At 48.7% G+C, this 18750-nt stretch overlaps 1 protein-coding gene across 6 annotated transcripts in view; it reads left to right on the forward strand.

Moving 5' to 3' along the window:
* The window catches only part of SDK1 (sidekick cell adhesion molecule 1), a 715898-nt gene that overhangs the window by 557593 nt on the left and 139555 nt on the right, over nt 1–18750 (forward strand). For all 6 annotated transcript variants that reach the window (XM_074345583.1, XM_074345585.1, XM_074345587.1 and 3 more), the window contains one exon: nt 1392–1573. In XM_074345583.1, the coding sequence (XP_074201684.1) occupies nt 1392–1573 (182 nt within the window). The remainder of the gene's footprint in view (nt 1–1391; nt 1574–18750) is intronic.

Genomic DNA, 18750 nt, shown 5'->3' on the forward strand with positions numbered 1-18750 from the left:
TAGAGGAAGGAACCGAACCCCACCGCCAGTGGCACCCACGCCTGCTCGGTGCAGGCAGGTCAGAGAAGGCCTGCCGACCCAGCAGGGTTGGGGTTGGTGGAAGAGGAAGCGGATGTGGGCTGTTACGTTCACTTTCGTCTTTGCCCGTCACAAGGGACACTGTCCGTCCAGCGCCCGGCGCCGGGCACACTGCAGGTGGGAGGCCGGGGAGGCCTGGGCGTCTGTGCTGCTCACAGGTTGCCTGCTGACGATCGTTTATTTTCCTGCCCAACAGGCCTTCCCGCATATAAGGGGTCTGTAGCAGGAAGGGGTAAAAGCTCAGAAAACCCTGATTTTCACGAAGAACCTTTCCTGCCGTGTTCGTACCTCCCGGTGCATTTCCAGCCAGCATTCTCTTTGCAGGGGGGCTGTTTCCCAGTCCAGGCCTGGGTTTCGGGGTCTTTTTCCTTTCCGAGGACGGCAGCCCTGCTGACACCCTGGTCCGTGAGGTGTGGACCGATCGGTCTCCTGCTGCTTCTCTGGTTCTGTCCTCCATCTCCTCCCTTCGCCCCGGCACACAGAGCTGCGTCTTCCCGAGGCAAGAGCCAGTTTTAGGTAGAAATGGGATGCTTCAGGGAGCGGCATGATGACTGAGGAGATGGCTCCCAGTGCACAAGCCCTGCACTTTACCAGGGAACCGAGGAACTTCTCCAAATGAGATCATGGAAAACGTCCGCTCCTCAGAATAACGGGACGGAAGTCCTTTCGTTGTACGAGTAACGATTTCCCAGCTGATACATTTCCTGTGTCCAGAGCCGTGTGTAACTGTTTTAAATAAATACAACTTTAAATCTCTGCCATTATTACACCACAGAGCATACCACACTGCGCTCTCAGAGGTCCCCTAAAAAGCAGTTCGTCACGCTCAGCGTGGGATTGGTCTTTTAGGAGTATGAACACCTTTTAAAGCCACTCCTAACGCCGGGACTGCATGAACAAATGCAGCTGGGAGCTCGCCCCACGGAGACCGAGAGGCCGCGTGCTTGCTTCTCTGCCACATTTCACAGTCACAGGAGGAAGGGACCGCGCCCCCTGATTTACAGCGACACCCCGGCAGAAGCCACATCTGGAGTTTTGGTGCTGCGTCACCGTACTCCCCGGATAACTTAGACTTAAAAAGCTATCATTTCCCCTGAACCTTAACAGTTGAAACGTCAGTTCTGCCGGGCCCCACGCTCAGCACCACGGTGAGATTAGATTACACCTCTTGTAACAGTTGATGTAGACGGAGTGGTGTCTGGGGCTGACCTCTCAGCTTTCCTTTTATTACTTCCGTTTTCCTCTGACCACGTTTGGTGACTTTGGGTAAAGCCAGGTCCTGGCTCAGATCACTTCTCTCCGGTCTGACGCAGGTACCGCCTGGCTGGCCTCCCGGGGACGCACCAGCAGAGGAACATCACCAGCCCGGAGGTCAGCTACTGCCTGGTGACGGAGCTGATCATCTGGACCCAGTATGAGATTCAGGTGGCCGCGTACAACGGGGCGGGCCTGGGCGTCTTCAGCAGAGCGGTGACCGAGTACACCTTACAAGGCGGTAAGCTTGCTCTCCCTAAGGCGGCAGCATCTTCGCTGCGGCGCAGGGTTTGCAGAGTTTGATTGGAGCAGGTTAAAAATTGAGACAGAGGGTTCGGTCCCCTGGGAAGGAAATAGGAGATTAATCACGTATTTAATCTCTCCATTGATTCCAAAACCATCGCAACACTGTAGAAGGAAACATGCTGTTGTAACTGCTTTTTTCTGGTCACTAAGGACAGGACTTTAAGTAGCCTGCTTGTTCTTGAAAAGTTCTGTGGGGTTGAATTCTGTCGATTTTTTTCTAACGGGGTAAGAGTGTGTTTTTCAGTAAAGCTGGCCGTGGAGTCTCGTGTGAAACTGTTGAGTGGTTTTCAAAAGATGAAGATTATTCGAAATAAATTTTGCTGAGTGAGGTAACACAGTCACCGGCCATGGAGTTTGCAGCTTGGTGTTTGCCCCGAGCCCCACTTTGGTTTTCTTTTTCAGTTGCTTAAGCAATTTACTGGATCAAGAGAAACTCCTCCCCACCCCCAGCCTCCCCCCCCAAAAATGACCAGGCAGAACATGGCGAAGACGTGAGGCCCAGCACCGTTATTTTCAGGCTTTCTAGAGCTTTCTACCGATTCAGGAAAGCTTCAGCTTTCTGCTGACTCTTCCAGTGCTTTCTGAAGGAGCTGAGTTTTGGCCCTGGGGAGGGCGGGGCGCTCCGATACATCTTCCACGTCCGCATTTCACTCCTAATGCTCTCAGTGGTGATAGACAGACCCTCCCTCTCTCGACACACGCCCGTGTGCCCACCGCGGCCCAGAGCCTTGCCCGGGGAGGCGCTTCGCGCAGAAACCCTACCACCTGCTTCCACTCAGCAGTCTCACCCTCTCCGGACTCGCAGGTGCGATTTTATTTGCTTAGGCGTTTTTATTGCTACCAGGCCTTGACCTTTGTCAAACGAGGAGGTTTCTAACTGCCCGCCTCTCTCCCCAAGTCAGGCTGGAGCCCTAACGTTCCCTGACACCACACACTGTTATTATCGCCCCTTGCTGATTGGCTGTCTGCTGTCGTCCGTGAGTCCATAAGTCCTCCTGTGCAGATGACGCACAGTCAGCTCCGCGTGCACACGGCCGGGCAGAAACTCTCAGCGTGCAGGATGACCAGGGGGGGCTGCTTATCTGCCAGCGATTCTGGATCACTCTCTGGAAAGTGGAAATAGCTGAAAACCTGGACAGTCAATGTTTGTTTTAATTAGTCTGTTTAATAAAATAACAATCAATTCGGAAACACTTAAAATGACAGCTACTGCTGTTAATGGGCCCCTGTTAGTACTAACCGCATGGGTTCCTGGCGCTATGGGCGCGTGTGCGTTCTGGGCGGGCAGAGGGGAGAGGGACCACGAGGCCACGGAGCTGGGCCTTCATCGCTGGGGAGCCCTGGGCGACGTGACAAAAATGCCGTGTTAGGAGGAGGGACCTGCTGGTGGGCGAGGCCGGCGGGGAGTGAGGATGTGGGCAGTGACCCGGAGACAGGAGAGCGCTTCTGTGACTGAGAAGTGGTGAGCCCCAGTGCCCCTAGCCTGGCGCTGGCGGGGATGAGGGCACAGGGTGGGCTTGGGGGTCCTTTGTGGTTTCTAAAGGGCCCACGTGTACTGGGTCTGGTGAGCCTCCAGCCTGTCCAGCGTGCGGGTGGAGCCCTCGCCCAAAGCCTCCCGTCCGGGGTCAGGGGACGGGGCGGGGGAACTGGGCAGGGACTGGGCGGGCCCCGGCGGGCCCCGGCCCTCACTCGGATTGCCTGCAGCTTTGGGGTAGAGCAGGACACATTGTTTGCCGCCGCTCACGCACTAGGAAGCTGAGTGCTCACCAGCTGAGGTCTGAGGTCGCTTGCTGACCGCCGGAGCAGCACCAGCAGCAGGTCTCCTGAGTCCGAGCCGTGTGTTCTGGGCGCCGTCGGCACCTCTGATGTCACTGGGGCTCCCCGGGAGGTTCCGGCCTGATGGGGCAGCCAGGCTGCCCAGGCTCGTGGGTCTGGATGGCAGCTGGGCTGCTGTCTCTGCCCGGAGCATCTGTGGACGCTTGCCACCAGTGGGTGAGGACCTGACTTCCTCTAGCTCTTTGTGCAGATAAGGCTCCTACTCTCTCTCTTTTTATCTGGTCTTGAGCTGATGCTCCCCTGACTGATGCTCCCCTGACTGATGCTGGGTGTGTGGTTTCCGCATCTGCCGTCAGCCCGGGCAGCGGGGTGGCAGGTGTTGCAGCCCAGGGCCCCGGGCAGGTCTCAGGGGCACCGGGGATGTGCTCACCACTCGCATCCTCGCTCACCCCGGGGCGCTTCTGCTCTGACGACTCAGAGACCCCCCGTTTGTACCTGATGGCCGCTGTGGTCCCCTCCCAACCCGAGCGTGGGCGCGGGAAGCGCGCGTCCCTTTGGGGGATGCAGCCTGTTTCTCTGTGCGGGATGTGACTTCCTGTGTGCTCTGTGTGGTCACTGTGGAACGCGCTCTGTCATTTGATGCTCTGCTTCCAGGCACTGCCTGGGCCCTCGGTCACCACAGAGCTGCTCCAGCTGTGACGGCCCTGACACTTCCCCAGGAAGCACCGCCGCCCTGTCCCTCCTTTGTGTGCGGGACACACCTGAGCCCAGGACAGACCCGATCGGGGGCGAGTCCCTTGCTGACCACGACGTTGGGACCCTGGCCCTAGGGCTAAGCACTTGGCAGGTGCCAGGAGGCTGCATGGCGGGGAAGGAGGCTGGGCGAGTATGAGGGAGCACTGACCACGAGCCTGGCTCTGGAGTGGACAGCTCCGTCAAACGGATCAAAAGCGACCTGCCTAGAAGGTAATATATCTGGAAGAAAAATAGTGAGGAGGACTAACCTAGGGAGCCAGGAGCCAGGACTAACCTAAGGAGACAAAGAGGGGGCTGGCGTGCTTGTGAGACGTCTGTGCACACACACGTGCACACACACGCACACACATACACACCCACACACCCTTCTGTGCCCGTGGCCCTTTCCCAGAGTCCGTAAGGCCTGACTCTTACTATTTACTACTCATCTGCCTTCAAGAAACGCATGAGCTTTCCCGAGCCTCTGCTTTTCCCGTCTGTGAAGCGGTGACGCTGCTGCCTGTCCCGCTGCCTCTGGGGCAGCTGTGAGGAGAGAGAGGCGGGACGCGTGGAAAGGCCCTGGAAATGCTGTGACCCGACTCCCTGCAGCCTGTAGTCCTCCTGCTCGGACGGTGACCAGTATCTCCTGGGGCATTTAAATGTTTCCATCGTGAGACAGAAAGAAATTTGGAGTCAGCTTCTCTGCTAATAGTAAAATCAAGAACACAGACATTCGGGAATTGATGTGAGTGCCTACTGTGTGCTCGGTGCTGTGCAAGGGGCCCCGGCACTGAGAGTGGAGGGGACGCCGGTCACAAAGTCACACCGGGGGACTGGCAGCCCTGCCCGGAGCAGAGACTAACCCTGGTGCAGCCAGGGCGAGGGCTGGAGCCACATCTGACCTCACTCCTGGGTGGCTGCTCCCCGCTCCCCCACAGCATAGGCACTGGTGACGTGCTTCAAAGGCTCGCCAGTCAGGACGCTCGAGGAACATGCTATCAACGTGAAGCCACCTTTGAAAGGGTTGTTCTTGGGCTCTGCGTGGTGGGACCGCATCAGGGGAGTGAGTGTGCAGCCGTCTGTATTGGTTGGGAATGGAGGAGCCCAGTTGCTAGAAACAGACCCCAAATAACAGTAGCTTAAAGGAAATGGAGGTGTGTTTTTAATCCTTCTCACACCAGAGTGGGCAGTGGGCTCTGTGGAGTCCTAGAGGTAGCTCCTTGGTCACCAGCACATCAAGCTCCTCCTTTTTGCTTTGCCATCTCTACATTTGCCTCGTGGGCACAAGCTGACTACTGTGGTACCAGCCATCACGTCTACATTCTAGAAGGAGGAAGGCACAGATACGCCTTGAGGCCAAGTAACCTAGGGTGCCCGCCTTTGAAGGACTTCCTTGGAATTCCCATCTGCTGCTGACTTATGCTTACCATTCATGGGCTGTCTGTGCCAGAGAGCTGGACACCCATGTGTCCTTCATTAAGGAAGGAAGGGGGAAAGGGCAGTGGATGGCGGCTGGCAGTCTCTGCCCCACCTGGGACAGTGGCTCCTGCCAAGGGTTAGACCCAGAGGATGTATAATTTCTAGATATAAACCTGTGACAGCCCGTCTCATGGCTGCCCAGACAGAGTGCCTCACAGTCCTCCACAATCAGCCACAGCTGCAAACCACACCTGCCCTGGACCCCTCGGCCGCAGACTCCACTCTCGGCAACTCTGCTCGGGCCACTGCTGGCTGTGTTTTCCACCGGGACCCTTCTCGGGGCCCTTGGCGTGTCCCAGGGCCACTAGCAGCCAGTGCTGAGAAGCCTGGGGGGCTGAGCCAGTCCTGGAAGCTGAAAAGGGAGTCATTAAAATGCTTGTATATTAAAGGGAACAGGAATGACTCCTAGGGTTCGTTTTTTGTCAGCCTAATTTGGGAAGTTATTGGAATGAATGTAAACATAATTCTGGAGTCAATGAGGAGACTGAGGAGGAGCCGGGAGGACTCAGCCTCAGAAGACTGAAGCTTCTGTCTGGCCAGCCGAATTTTCCTTCCCCCCTTAGCCTGGATCCAGGGGGGAGGGAGACGTAACTTGTCTTGACTTGGGTAAGGCTCCTCTAGAGAAGGTCTGGGGAGCCGGGGGAGCCGGTGCGGCTGCTGCTCGTGGGCAGGGAGCGTGGTGCACAGGCACCTCCAGGAGGGCTTCTGAATGACGCAGTGTCGGCCCCGGGAAGGACTGCGGGCACGCAGGCTGCTCTCGCGGGTGCCAGCCAGCAGCAGGAACGCAGGGACGAGGGGACCACAAAGCTGGTGCCCCAGGAAGGAAGCGTCCTCCAGCTCCTGCAGCCCACGTTTTTGGTCTCAAATGCACCTCCATCAAGGCAGCTCCTGAAGGAAGATGAGCACATTATTCCACCTTGATCCCCGAGGTGATCTGAACCCACATCCACCTGCCACACACCCTGTGTTTCTTTTCAGCCCCGTTTATCACTGAGATGTGTTAAACCCCTGGTGCATCTGCTCCGGCTCCCTGCAGTTCTCAGCGTGACGAGTGCCTGGACCCGCAGCAGTTATTTAGCCCAGACTTCCTCAGCTCCCCAGCGTTTCATACCCCGCTCACCCCCCATCCCTCAGGGCCTTGCCCACCAGTCCCATTTAATAGGTTTTGTGAACCCAGCCTTGTGACCTTTTCTGCTCTAGGATTTTAAAATGTGACAGATGCACTTACACATCAAGCGGCAGAACTGGAACACAGCTCCAGCCAAGGGAGCGCTCCAGGGGCCGCGGGGGGACGTGTCCCTCGCCACAGCAGCCGGGGCTGGAGGTTCCAGCGGACGTGGGGCCCACTTGTCAGATCTCCACTGCGATTACCCAGAATGAAATGGAAAACAGCTTACTGGAGAATTCTTTCAAACCGCTTCCAGAAATCAGTATGTTTTGGGTTTCAAGTGGAAAAAGCTATCGAATGTAAGTTCTGCATACATGAACGCCCAGGGTAATTACCAGCATTTTTCTCACTGCCAGCGTCCACTTCAGCAACTTTCTAACCACCTGGCGCAGGAGGGAGGGACGGGACTGTAGTCGATGAAGCAACCAGTGCTTCAAGTTTGATGCTGATGCCGGGTTCGGTTCCCAGTCAATTTTTGTTGAAAATTGTTCAGCTAACAGTGAAAGACACGTGAAAAAGTAACGTCCCCCCGCGGTTCTCAGTGAACCTGAGTGTGGGCTCCTATGCACCGTGAGGTATGGGGTGTAATAGGGGAGGGTTCTGTCCTCAGAGGAGCCAGCGCAGATTAGCAAACATCTCTCCCTTCTAAAATGTGCCCATTAAGATACAGCTATGTTCAATTTCTTTTAATAACATAAAATGGAAAGGAATCTGAAAAGAAAAAAATATATATATGTATATGTATAACTGAACGCTTTGGTGTACACCTGAAACTAATATTGCAAATCAACTACACTTCAATAAAAAAATTTTTTTAAGTTTTAACACCCCCCCCCGCAAAAAAAGATGCAGCCATGGGGGGAGGGTATAGCTCAGTGTTAGAGCACGTGCTTAGCATGCACAAGGTCCTGGATTTTAGTAAATAAATAAACCTAGCTCCCCCACCCTGAAAAAAAAAGGAAAAAAATTTTAAAAGATGCAGATGTCGGTTTTCTTATAAAGGGTCCAAAGACAAATGATACTATAAATCATCATTTTGAGCACACCAAAGTTTTACTCTTCCCAGTTTTATTTATCACGTTTCTTCTTAACTGGTATTTTTGTGTCATAATGATTTATTCTGGTTTCAGAGCATTACCTTCTAATGAAAGGGAAATATTTATTGTTTAAAGAGAAATGGAAAAAAAAAAAAAAAAACCTTTGGTTATCCACATTTCCGAAAACTCAGTAAAAGCCCCCGAAGGTTCACTTGGGGTTTGAAAGGTTTTCTAGAGCGAGGAGTGTAAGCGAAGCCTCTGCTTGCGGGCTGTGTTCTCACCTCGTCTTGGGAAGTTCTCAGTGTGGCAGATGACGCCCGAAAGATGTGCTTCTCGACCCGTAAGACTTCCTTCTGGACCTCAGGGTGCACCTGCGGAGCAGGATCGCGTGTGATGCTGCCAGCACCACCTCAGGCGCTGCGTGGGCACTGACCCCCAGGTGCGGGGGCTCTCCGTTAGGCGTGGGCTCCGTTGCCGTCTGCCGCTCAGCCCCTGCCGGGGGACGGCTGAGTCCCAGCCCCTGATCTGCGCCGGGAAAGGCTGGGCGAGACTTCGCCCCTCAGCTGCCGCTGGAGACGCCCGGACGAGTCAGACCCACCTGAAACGACGGGCCGGCACGCTCCCCACAGCCTGGGGGCGCTTGGAGGGCAGGGGCCGCTCTGATCTGCCTCATTCATAGCTGCATCCCCATCCAAGCACAGCGCCTGGTGCGTCAGCGAACACAGCGTAAGTCGATGTCCGTCTCCGCTTCCCGCGCCACGCGCGCGGGCTCCCCGGCTCTGCCGACGCCCGGCCGCCTCTCCCGGGCCTCCTCCTCGTCCCTTGGCTCTCAGGAAAGCCAGGCGCCTGCCTGCCTCGCCCCACGCTGTACCTGCCCAACTAAAAGCCGGCCCCAGATGCTTTCGCCTCGATGCCTGGCACATAGAGAACTGGGAAAAATAAGTTCAGAAGGGGACGCACAAAGCTTTTTAAGTGGTAAGATAGTTTCTTATGCAGGCTGTTTGAGAAAGATTATTTGTCCCAGATTTGTTATCCGAATTAGAGATGTCTGATGCAGTGAGAACATTCAGCTAAATCGAAACTGCAGGAACCACAGCCACACGGGAACTCGGCCGCAGCCGGCGACAAGCCGGAGGCAGCCACACTGCCCGGCACAAGTTGTGATGTGTCTGTCCACACAGCAAGGTGTCTCCAGTGATCCCTCCACATGATGAGCTGCTTCTCTCCAGCTGGAAGGCATTTCATTCTGTGGGGTCCCCTGGAGAAGTAGATGCCCACAAATTCGGGGTCGAAGCTTCGTCCCTGATACTTGAAATCATGTACTTTTAGGATAGTGAAAAACCAGTGTGTGGTTGTGGGGAAGACGTGGGGGTCCAGGCACCCGTGCACGGTGTGGATTTGCTGGGAGCAGCCATCCTGCCAGCGGGTCCACTCCCAGCGAATGGAAGGCGAGCAGAGGATGAGACACTTTTCTAGGCAGAGGGGACCCTGAGTGTTCACGGGCCAGGCTGCTCACAGCCAGGAAGACCGACCTTGCCCTGGAGGGTGACGAGAGATGAAATGCTATTGCATAAGGCACTGAGGTGTCATGGCTTATCTATGATAGGTAAGATAGCGTTTCTTTTCTATTCTTTTAAATTGAGGTACAGTCGATTTACAATGCTGCGTTAATTTCTGGTGCACAGCATAGTGATTCAGTTATACACACATATATTCCTTTTCATAGTCTTTTTTATTATAGGCCATTACAAGGTATTGAATATAGTTCCCTGTGCTATACCATAGGACCTCGCTGTTTATCTATTTTATATATAGTAGTTTGTATCTACAAACCCTGAACTCCCAATTTATCCCTTCCCACCCCCTTCCCTCTGTGAACCGTAAGTTAGTTTTCTGTGTCTGTGAGTCTGTCTCTGTTTTGTAAATAAGTTCATTTGTGTCTTTTTTTTTTTTTTTTTTGGATTCCACATATGAATGATATTGTGGTAGTTTTCTTTGTCTGGCTTACTTCGCTTATTATGACAATCTCCAGGTCCATTCACGTTGCTGCAAATGGCATTATTTTACTCTTTTTTATGGCTGAGTAGTATTCCATTGTATAAATATACCACAACTTCTTTACTCAGTCATCTGTCAACGCACATCTAGGTTGTTTCCATGTCTTGGCTATTGTAAATAGTGCTGCTGTGAACATTGGGGCTCATGTGTCTTTCTGAATTAGAGTTTCTGGATATATGCCCAGGAGTGGGATTGCTGGATGACAGGATATACACCCCATGTAAGATAGTGTTTCTTTACTAGGTATGCCCGAGCAGATTAGAATATAGAAATTGTGTGGGGCAAATATAGTGTCATTCTGTGCTAAACTAACCCAGCTACTTTTACAGCATTATCCGTGGGCTGTTAACATCTTTAGCTTGGATTTGCATCAGTCTGATCTGGGGTATAGTAGGAGGCAGACGTCAATCACTTTCCTACCACAGAGGCTCGGAGGTGCATGCCCCCTGTCCCCTGAGACCCCTGCCGGCATTTCACAGTGGCACATTATTCATTTTATTTGACGTGTCGTCAGTCTCCCAAACACCAGGTAGCTCCATGGTCAGGGCGGGTCTCTCTGGATTAACCACCATTTTAAACTGACTGTGCCGTTTGTGTCCCTTGCAGAGAAGATGAGTTGTGATGATAGACGTGAATTTACTTGGGATGCTACAGATACACTCACAGTCTGCGTAGGACTGTTTGAGGACTTGAACAAAACAGCAGACGTAAAAACAGCTGGTGCCTCTTCAGCTGCAGAGGACGGGTCAGGAGCAGTGCTTGGCCAGCGTCCTCTCAAATCCTGTGTGCTGTAGGCGTAGCAGGAGTCGTTTCTGGAAGGAAAGGTGGCAAAGAGGCCTGTGGGGTCACGTCACTCACTAAGGGTCACTTTTGGTCACTCAGACTGGGCCACATCCTACCAACCTCATTTTTGAGGGGAGAGTTACCGAGTCCATAGGTCCAAATACTGTATTTATTCTGTAGCCTGATTTCCACTCACTCATTCATTTATTAATTCACTCGACAAGCACCCTCGTGGCCAAGATGGGGAAATACAGGTTGAGCGATAAAATAATTAGAGGATTCCTAGGGCTCAGCTCTGCCCAAATCTGCGATTTACCCGGCGGGACACCGCTTGGAGGGTGACTGCGGCTGTGAGACCCACCGTTGTTCTGGGCTCGTCCTGGCCACACATCGCCAGCGACAGGGAGGGAGTGGAGGCAGCGTGGCTGTCAAATACGCAGGTGTCTCAGCTGAGAGGGGAACTCGTATATTCCACCCTGAATCAGAAATGAAGAATAAACTGCTCTGCTGGACTGATGGCTGGAATCCAGTAGAAACATAAAAGGGGTAAGCCAGCCGCCACGTTTACAGACACACAGCCAATCATGTGGCTCGGGGAGGGGACGGGACTCGCCAACGGTTACCATAGAGAGTGGGGAGGCTAGCTGAGCGCGGCCCCAGGGAGAGCTGTGACCGTCATCTCTGTCTCCCTTTCGAGATGACGCGTTTCCAGATCCAGGCAGAGCGTAATGCCCTAGGGCCCTGTTTGGCCAGATGCCCCTTGGAGCTTTGAGGTCAGCTCCAGGTGCCTCCCGAGGGGTGGCCGGCCCAGGAGGGCTCTGTAAATCCCCTGTAAAGGAAACAGCCCGGCTGGACACTTCTGTGGTTTCCCAGTGGTCTGACAGGGGCTCGGAACAAGGATCGGCCAACTCAGGAGACAGACGGGCGTCGATGGGCAGTGGCTGCAGAAGGAGAGGCTTCAGTTCAGCATCAGGAGCAGGCTGTGTGGGGTGTGGGGGCGGGCTGCTCGCAGACAGGACGGTGAACCCAGGACCTCGGGGTCGGGTGGGGGTGATGCCGCCTCTCCCGTCTGCAAAACTTACCTGGACGTCGGCAATACGGCTGTTTGTATGGTCCTTGCCTCTGTGAAGCTTCGCAGAAGAAGCATTCTTGACCCAAACCCTGGTTATTATAACTGCATAGAACAGAACCATGAATCTGGGTGGACCGTATGTGTTTGAGAGCCTGTCCCCGCCAGCGTCTTCCCGGCAATTCTTGCGGAAAGATTTGGTACACGAACTGACTCCTCCCTACCGTCCTCCACCAGGAAATCCTTGCTGACCTTCACTGCAGCGCTGACGACCTGGAACTGTAAATGTCTGCTTCCCTCACTAGACCCTGAGCTCCTGAAGGCAGGGACCTTGACCTTAGATTCATTTCATAAAGACAGTGAAAGGGCTGGTTTGGTAGCGGTAGGCCACCGCATGTTGTACATGTGTGTGTAAACGTATCCATGCACACAGGCGTGCACCTGTATGCACATACACACGTGTACACACATACACGTGCGTGTGTGCACATACGTACATGTATATACATACACATATCCACATGCATACACATCAGCATGTCATGACCAGACATACAGTTGGCTTCTCTGTATGTAAATGAAAATCTGAGGCCAAAGTAAGAAGTCTTATAAACTGAACTAGTGCATGTGACCGTGTCATCAGTTTGTAACCTCACATCACAGAGTTTCTAGGGAGGGAGAAGGAATAAAAGTTTACCAGCTAATTGCAGTATTGCTCAGAGTAGAGAACCAGTAGTTTGTACCCCAAAAAATGAGAAAACTTAGGTCTGTATAACCATATTAATGTGTGTGTGTATATATATGAACATTTGAGAAAAATGCAAACCTTCTTAATTGACAAAACATATCAAAAACAGAGAAAATAAAGCAGAGCCCACGGTGAGGCACACTTGCAGGTACACACACATTCACGCAGAGGCTAGCAACAGGCACACGCGTTGTCATAACATACTTGTAACTCGTATGCATCTATGCAATATGACAGAACCGAAGCCAAATTTATTGCTGGTATCATGTACTGGACTTAACTAGCCTATAAAAATAGAAAGATTTCCAGATGGGCTAGCAAAGCAAAATCTAACTCCAGACTGTAAATAAGAGATACCTAAAAGGGAGAGATTGAGACAGGCGAGAAGAAAAGGATGGACCAAAGACACACACATACAAATACAAAGAGAGCAGGGCTCATAATCTTGATATCTGACCAATAGAACCTCTCTATATACAGAAATTCTAAAAAGACAGAGTATTTTATAACACTAAAAACTACAATTTGCAGTGAAGAAGTAACAATCATTTATGTACCTCAGAACACAGCATCACCTTAAATGCAAATAATAGGAGATGCAAAGAAAAAAGAGGGACAGTAATAAAAGGAGACTTTAATATGCCTTCCTGAATCCAAGACAGATGTAGACAAAGTGCAAAGTCAGTAAATACCTACGTGCACAATGAATAAGGTAGAACTTATACACCAGCTCTGAACCCTGGTCATAGAAAATACACCTTCTTTACAAGTGCACAGGGAAGATTGATGAAAACGGATCATGTCTTAGGTCATAAAAAAATCCCAAACAATTCCAAAGAATGTAAAGGTTGCATCAAATAAAAAAAGTTGCGAACTAATTTCACTTTCCGAAGATTGATGCAAAAATGCTAAAAAATAATCAAATAAAATTCAACAGCATATGAAAAAATAGTTGGTCATATCCAAGTGGGGTTTATTCCAAAAATGCAGTTTAGATATCTGCCAATATTCAACACTCATCCCTGGTAAAAATATATAACAAAATAGGAATTTATCGACATTTACTCAATAAGGCAAACGCTGTATGTCCCTCAGCCCCTGAGTCTGTTTTCTCAGTTGACTTACTGGGGAGGCACTGCAGGAACCACAGGCAGGCTGCGCATTGTCTCTGTCCTGGTGCAGTGGGGTGTTCGCCAGAGTGGACAGGAGGAGGCACCTAAGGGCACAAGGGCTGAAAAGGAAGGAGTAAAACTCTCTACCTGCAGATAGTAAGATTTAATATCTGGAAACTCCAAAAGACCCAGTGGAGAAACTGCTATAAACAGTAAGACGATTTATCAAAGTAGCAAGTTACAAAATCAGCATATACACACACCAGACCTCACAAGTACACGCAAAACACTCCTGAAAGTTAGAATCAGAGAGAAGATCCCACCTACAACAGCAAAGTAACATTAGATTGGAAAAGGTAAGAAAAAAGAAAAGAAAAGAAAAGAAAAGAAAAGAAAAGAAAAAGAAAGAAACCAGGGGATCATCTTAGCAAGAAATGGCCAAAACCTATGAAGAAAACCACAAACGTTCCTGACAGTCACAAAAGTTGACATAAACAAATGGATAGACGTACTGTGTTCTTGAGTAAGAAGACGTCATCACAGTGATGTTAGTGCTCCCTGTGTTAATTTACAAATGTCACATGACCACAATGAGAACAACATCAGAATTTTTTTCCTGGAGCTAGAAAAGTTGATTTTAAAACTTTATTCAGGAGAAAGTGAGCAAGAATAGCCAGGAGAATCCTGAAAAGCAGTGAGGGCGAGTTGATCCTTTAGGTATTAGAACACATCATAAAGCTGTGTAACTACAACAGGTATTGGTGCATGAACAGATGCGTGAACAGAATAGAAAATCCAGAAACGGACCAATTCCTTATAGAGATTCAGCTTACAGTAAAGGCGACATCTCAAAAGGACTGTACAAAGACAGACCTTTGACAGGTGGTATTGAAATATGGAAAAATAGAAACATGTGCAAGGATGCGTTCCAAATGGACCAGAGACACCAATATCAAAAAAACCTGAAACCACAGAACTACTAGAAGAAAACATCAGTAGATTCCCTTATGACCTGGAAATGGTAAAACTTCTCTAACTACGAGTCCAAATCTAGATGCAATAAATGAAAAGACTGATAAATTTAACTACATAAAAAATTTTACTGGCTAGAATATTCTGTATGCAAAAAAAAAAAAGAAAGAAAGAAAGAAAGAAATACAATAATTAAAGGGAAAAAGATAAATGGCAAACTGGGGGAAATATTTGCAAGTCATGTCCCAGACAAATGGTCAATAGTTTTATATTTAGAGCTAAAAGAGAGAAGAAAGAGACCAAAAACCAAAAGAAAAAGGGCAAGAAATAAGAGAATTAACAGAAGTTCACATGGCCCTTAACCCCATGAAAAATTTTGCCCATAACAAGAGAAATTCAAAGGGAAGCCAGGTGGAGACACCATTTCTCACCTGTCATTCTGGTAAATAATTTGAGAACTTGACAATCCTCTGTGATAAAGCCTGAAACAGATTATCCTATTTATTGCTACCAGGAAGGCACCACCATGCAACCAGTAGTTAATTCAATCAGCACGCGTGAACGGAAGCTTCAGTAGTGGGGGAAGGTTTAAGGGACAGGGTGATCAAAGCGGTATATGGCCTGGACTGGTTCCCGTTGCTGCACAGGACGTTAAGGGGGAGATAGGATTGTAGTGGGCTGGGAGGCAGTGATGTAGCAACAGCGATGTCCTGGTTTCCACCGCTGTACTGTGCTTAAGTGGTGAGCATCTTTGCTTCCAGGAATTGTACGTGACCATATTTAGGGGTGATGGGGCTTATGTTGGTAGCTGACTCTCAAACAGTTTTGAAAAAAACCTTGTATAATTTCAGATTCTTTATAAGTTGGAAATATTTTTAAATGAAACTTATCTTTAGCATTTAAAAATGTTTCTAACTCTTATTTAAAACAAAAACTGATGCAACTTCTAATGCCAGTCCCAAGCTGAGGTGTACACCCTCTGACACACCAACTCCCCTTGTAGAAATTTATTCCAAGGATACACCTGCAAACAGGAGGAAAGACGTGTACAAGACTGTTCACTGCAGCACTATTTGTGACCCCATGTTTGGAACCTACCAAAATGCCCATCGTTACGACACTGGTGGAATAAACTCCAGTGCATCCACACAGTGGACAACATGCAGCTAGAAAAAAAAAAAGAAATATTTCTAGAATGGAAAAGGAGGGGAGAGAAATAGAAATTAGGCTTTTCATTGATTTTGAAACCATGTAAATATATTTTATCTATTCATAAAAACAAACTGTTTGAAAACATTTATAAAAGAAATTCTAAAAAACTGAAGGCAAAATGAAACAAATGAACACAGCTGTATATTGAGTTGGTGGCTTAGCTAAATGGAAACCAATTATTTCAAGTAACTTTAAAATGTGATCTTTGATTGTCCATCCCTAGCACAAAGCCAAACCCCCAAACTAGGGGGAGAACAGGTCCCAAACTGCTTTCAGCTGTCATGTTGGTGGCAGTCGTGGTGGGTTTGGAGGCACAGTTATGTGAGTTTTGTGAGATAAAGCAAGGAAGTACCGTGTGGATGACCTTGGGGACTGAAATTTTTGGCTAAGTTGAAACCCTGAGTTGGAATCAGTAGTATGATGAGAGAAAGATTTTTTTCGTAAAAAAGAATTTCTTGTAAAACAGCCTAGAAATAAGAATCAATCCAGTAGCATCGAGCTTTCCAGTAACCAGGAAAGTAAAAGGTCAGGAGAGGGTGATGTGTCAGGTCTAGTCATTGCCTCAAAGCACAGCCTTTCAAACGCCAGTGAGGGCTCGTCTGAAAGACGCCTGTGCCAGCCTGGAGGGGCTCCCACTCGTCAAAAATGGGGAAACACGGAAATCAGTAATACTAAACGCCAACGAATTCAAACATTCCAAATACATTTCAGCCCATGGATTCATAATAGTATGTATTTTAAAAGCCTCCTTGGTCATCTCTGGAAAATGCTAGGGAAACTATTAAGTACTGAATTTGTATAAAACTTTCCCATCAAAAATCTCAAGATTTCCAGTGAGAAACTTGACCTTGTTGGGTGAACGTAACTTATTCAGTATCTGGTTTTATTCTTGAGATGGCACAATTCAGATACCGTCGAGATGTTTGATGATGACTCCTCAGATGTCTGACAGTAACCGCTGGTGAGGAAGGGTTTGCGCAAGTGGCGGTCACAGCGCCTGAGTAGCATTTATTGCTTTCTCCCCTAGTGGAGAGAAACGTCTTTCTTGCCATTAACCAGGATGTAGATAATTCAACCTCTTTAAATTGTACTTTAAGGATGCGGTGTTTCTTGAGGCTAAGAGTTCTTCCTTTTATTTCTTTGACAAATGTAATGTCAAACAGTTTTTGTGATAATGGATTTGGAATCTGATCAAATGTTTTTCACATCAAGTATTTAAAAATAACGGGCATTTCTCTATATCTACACAGATACTGCTGCCAGTCTTAATAACTTCCCTTTAGAGTTTAAACACCGACTCCTTTAGAATTATAAAACTGATTATGTATCACTCGTGAACAATTTTTAGCTCTGTAGGAAAGCTGAATTTTTGCTTTGAATCTGTACATTTTACATATGCGTGTTAGTATGCATTCACAGGGTCTGGGAAGTTCTCTGTCGTGTCCGTCCAGGTGCTGAAAGTGTCAGTTAAGTAAGCCATTTTTGGTGCCAATCACTTTTCCTTCAAGAAACCTTCATGGTGAGACCCATTCACCAAAAAAACTAACAACAGTGATAATAATGCTTTGTTCAGTTCACACTCTTGCAAAACTCTTCTTCTGGACAGCTGATAGACTTCAGTTTGAAATTGAAATAGGAGATCGGAAAGTTCCATTTTTGAGTAACACAGTTAGAAGACGAACAGTGGTGTGTCAGACGACCCGGAGACAGGCCTGGTCCAGACCCTTCCATCAGAATGTCTCCATCGCGGGTTGACGGGTCCTGGGGTGTAGCATCAGCCTGAATCCTTCGGAAGAAACCCTTCTGTCACAAGTGGTGTTCTGGCTCCGCTGCTTTAACAAAGCAAAAACCAGACGGGGCTGTGGTGTCTTGGATTTTATTAGATTTACCATCTGACAAAGTCATTTAATGAGGAGTTCAGGCGTACAGGCCCCCATTACAGAGAACTCTGTGAATAAACAGTGGAGTTCTTGAATCTCAGGCTTTTCAGATTGAATTTTGCCATAAAATCTTTTTTTATCCTTTGCATTTTTTAAGGTTAACTATAGTTGACTTACAATATTGTGTCGGTTTCAGGTGTACAACTTCAGATTCTCTTCCATGACAGGTTCTTTTACAAGATACTGAATATAGTTCCCTGTGCTGTACGGTAAACCCTTGTTGTTTATTTTGTGTATATAGTACTTTGTATCTGCCAGTCCCAAACCCCTAATTTATCCCTCCCTTTCCCCTTCCCCTTTTGGTAAGCATAAGTTTGTTTTCTATGTCTGTGAGTTTGTTTCTGTTTTGTAAATAAGTTGATCTGTATTTTTTTTTTAGATTCCACATACAAGTGATATCATACAATATTTGTCTTTCTCTCTCTGATCCAGTTCACTTAGTCTGATGATCTCTAGGTCCATCCATGTTGCTGCAAATAGCAATATTTTATTCTTCTTATGGCTGAGTAATATTCCATTGTATATATATGTACCACATTGTTTTTATCCGTCATCTGTTGATGGACATTTAAGTGGCTTCTGTGTCTTGGTTGTTGTGAATAGTGCTGCTGTGAACATTGGGGTGCAGGTGTCTTGTCAAACGACTTTTCATCTTTTCTGGATAGATGCCCAGGAGTGGGATTGCTGGATCATATAGTAGCTCTATTTTTAGTTTTTTTTAAGGACTCTCCAGACTGTTTTCCACAGTGGCTGCACCAATTTACATTCCCACCAACAGTGTTGGAAGGTTCCCTTTTCTCCACACCCTCTCCAGCACTTATTATTTGTAGACTTTTTGATGATGGCCATTCTGACCTCTGGAGGTGCTATCTCATTGTGGTTTTGATTTGCATTTCTCTAATAATTAGTGATGTTGAGCATCTTTTCATGTACCTGTTGGCCATCTGTATGTCTTCTCTGGAGAAATGTCTATTTAGGTCTTCTGCCCATTTTTTGATTATGTTGTTTGGATTTTTTTATATT

The sequence above is a fragment of the Camelus bactrianus genome, chromosome 18, assembly GCF_048773025.1.
Source record: "Camelus bactrianus isolate YW-2024 breed Bactrian camel chromosome 18, ASM4877302v1, whole genome shotgun sequence".
Lineage (NCBI taxonomy): Eukaryota > Metazoa > Chordata > Mammalia > Artiodactyla > Camelidae > Camelus > Camelus bactrianus.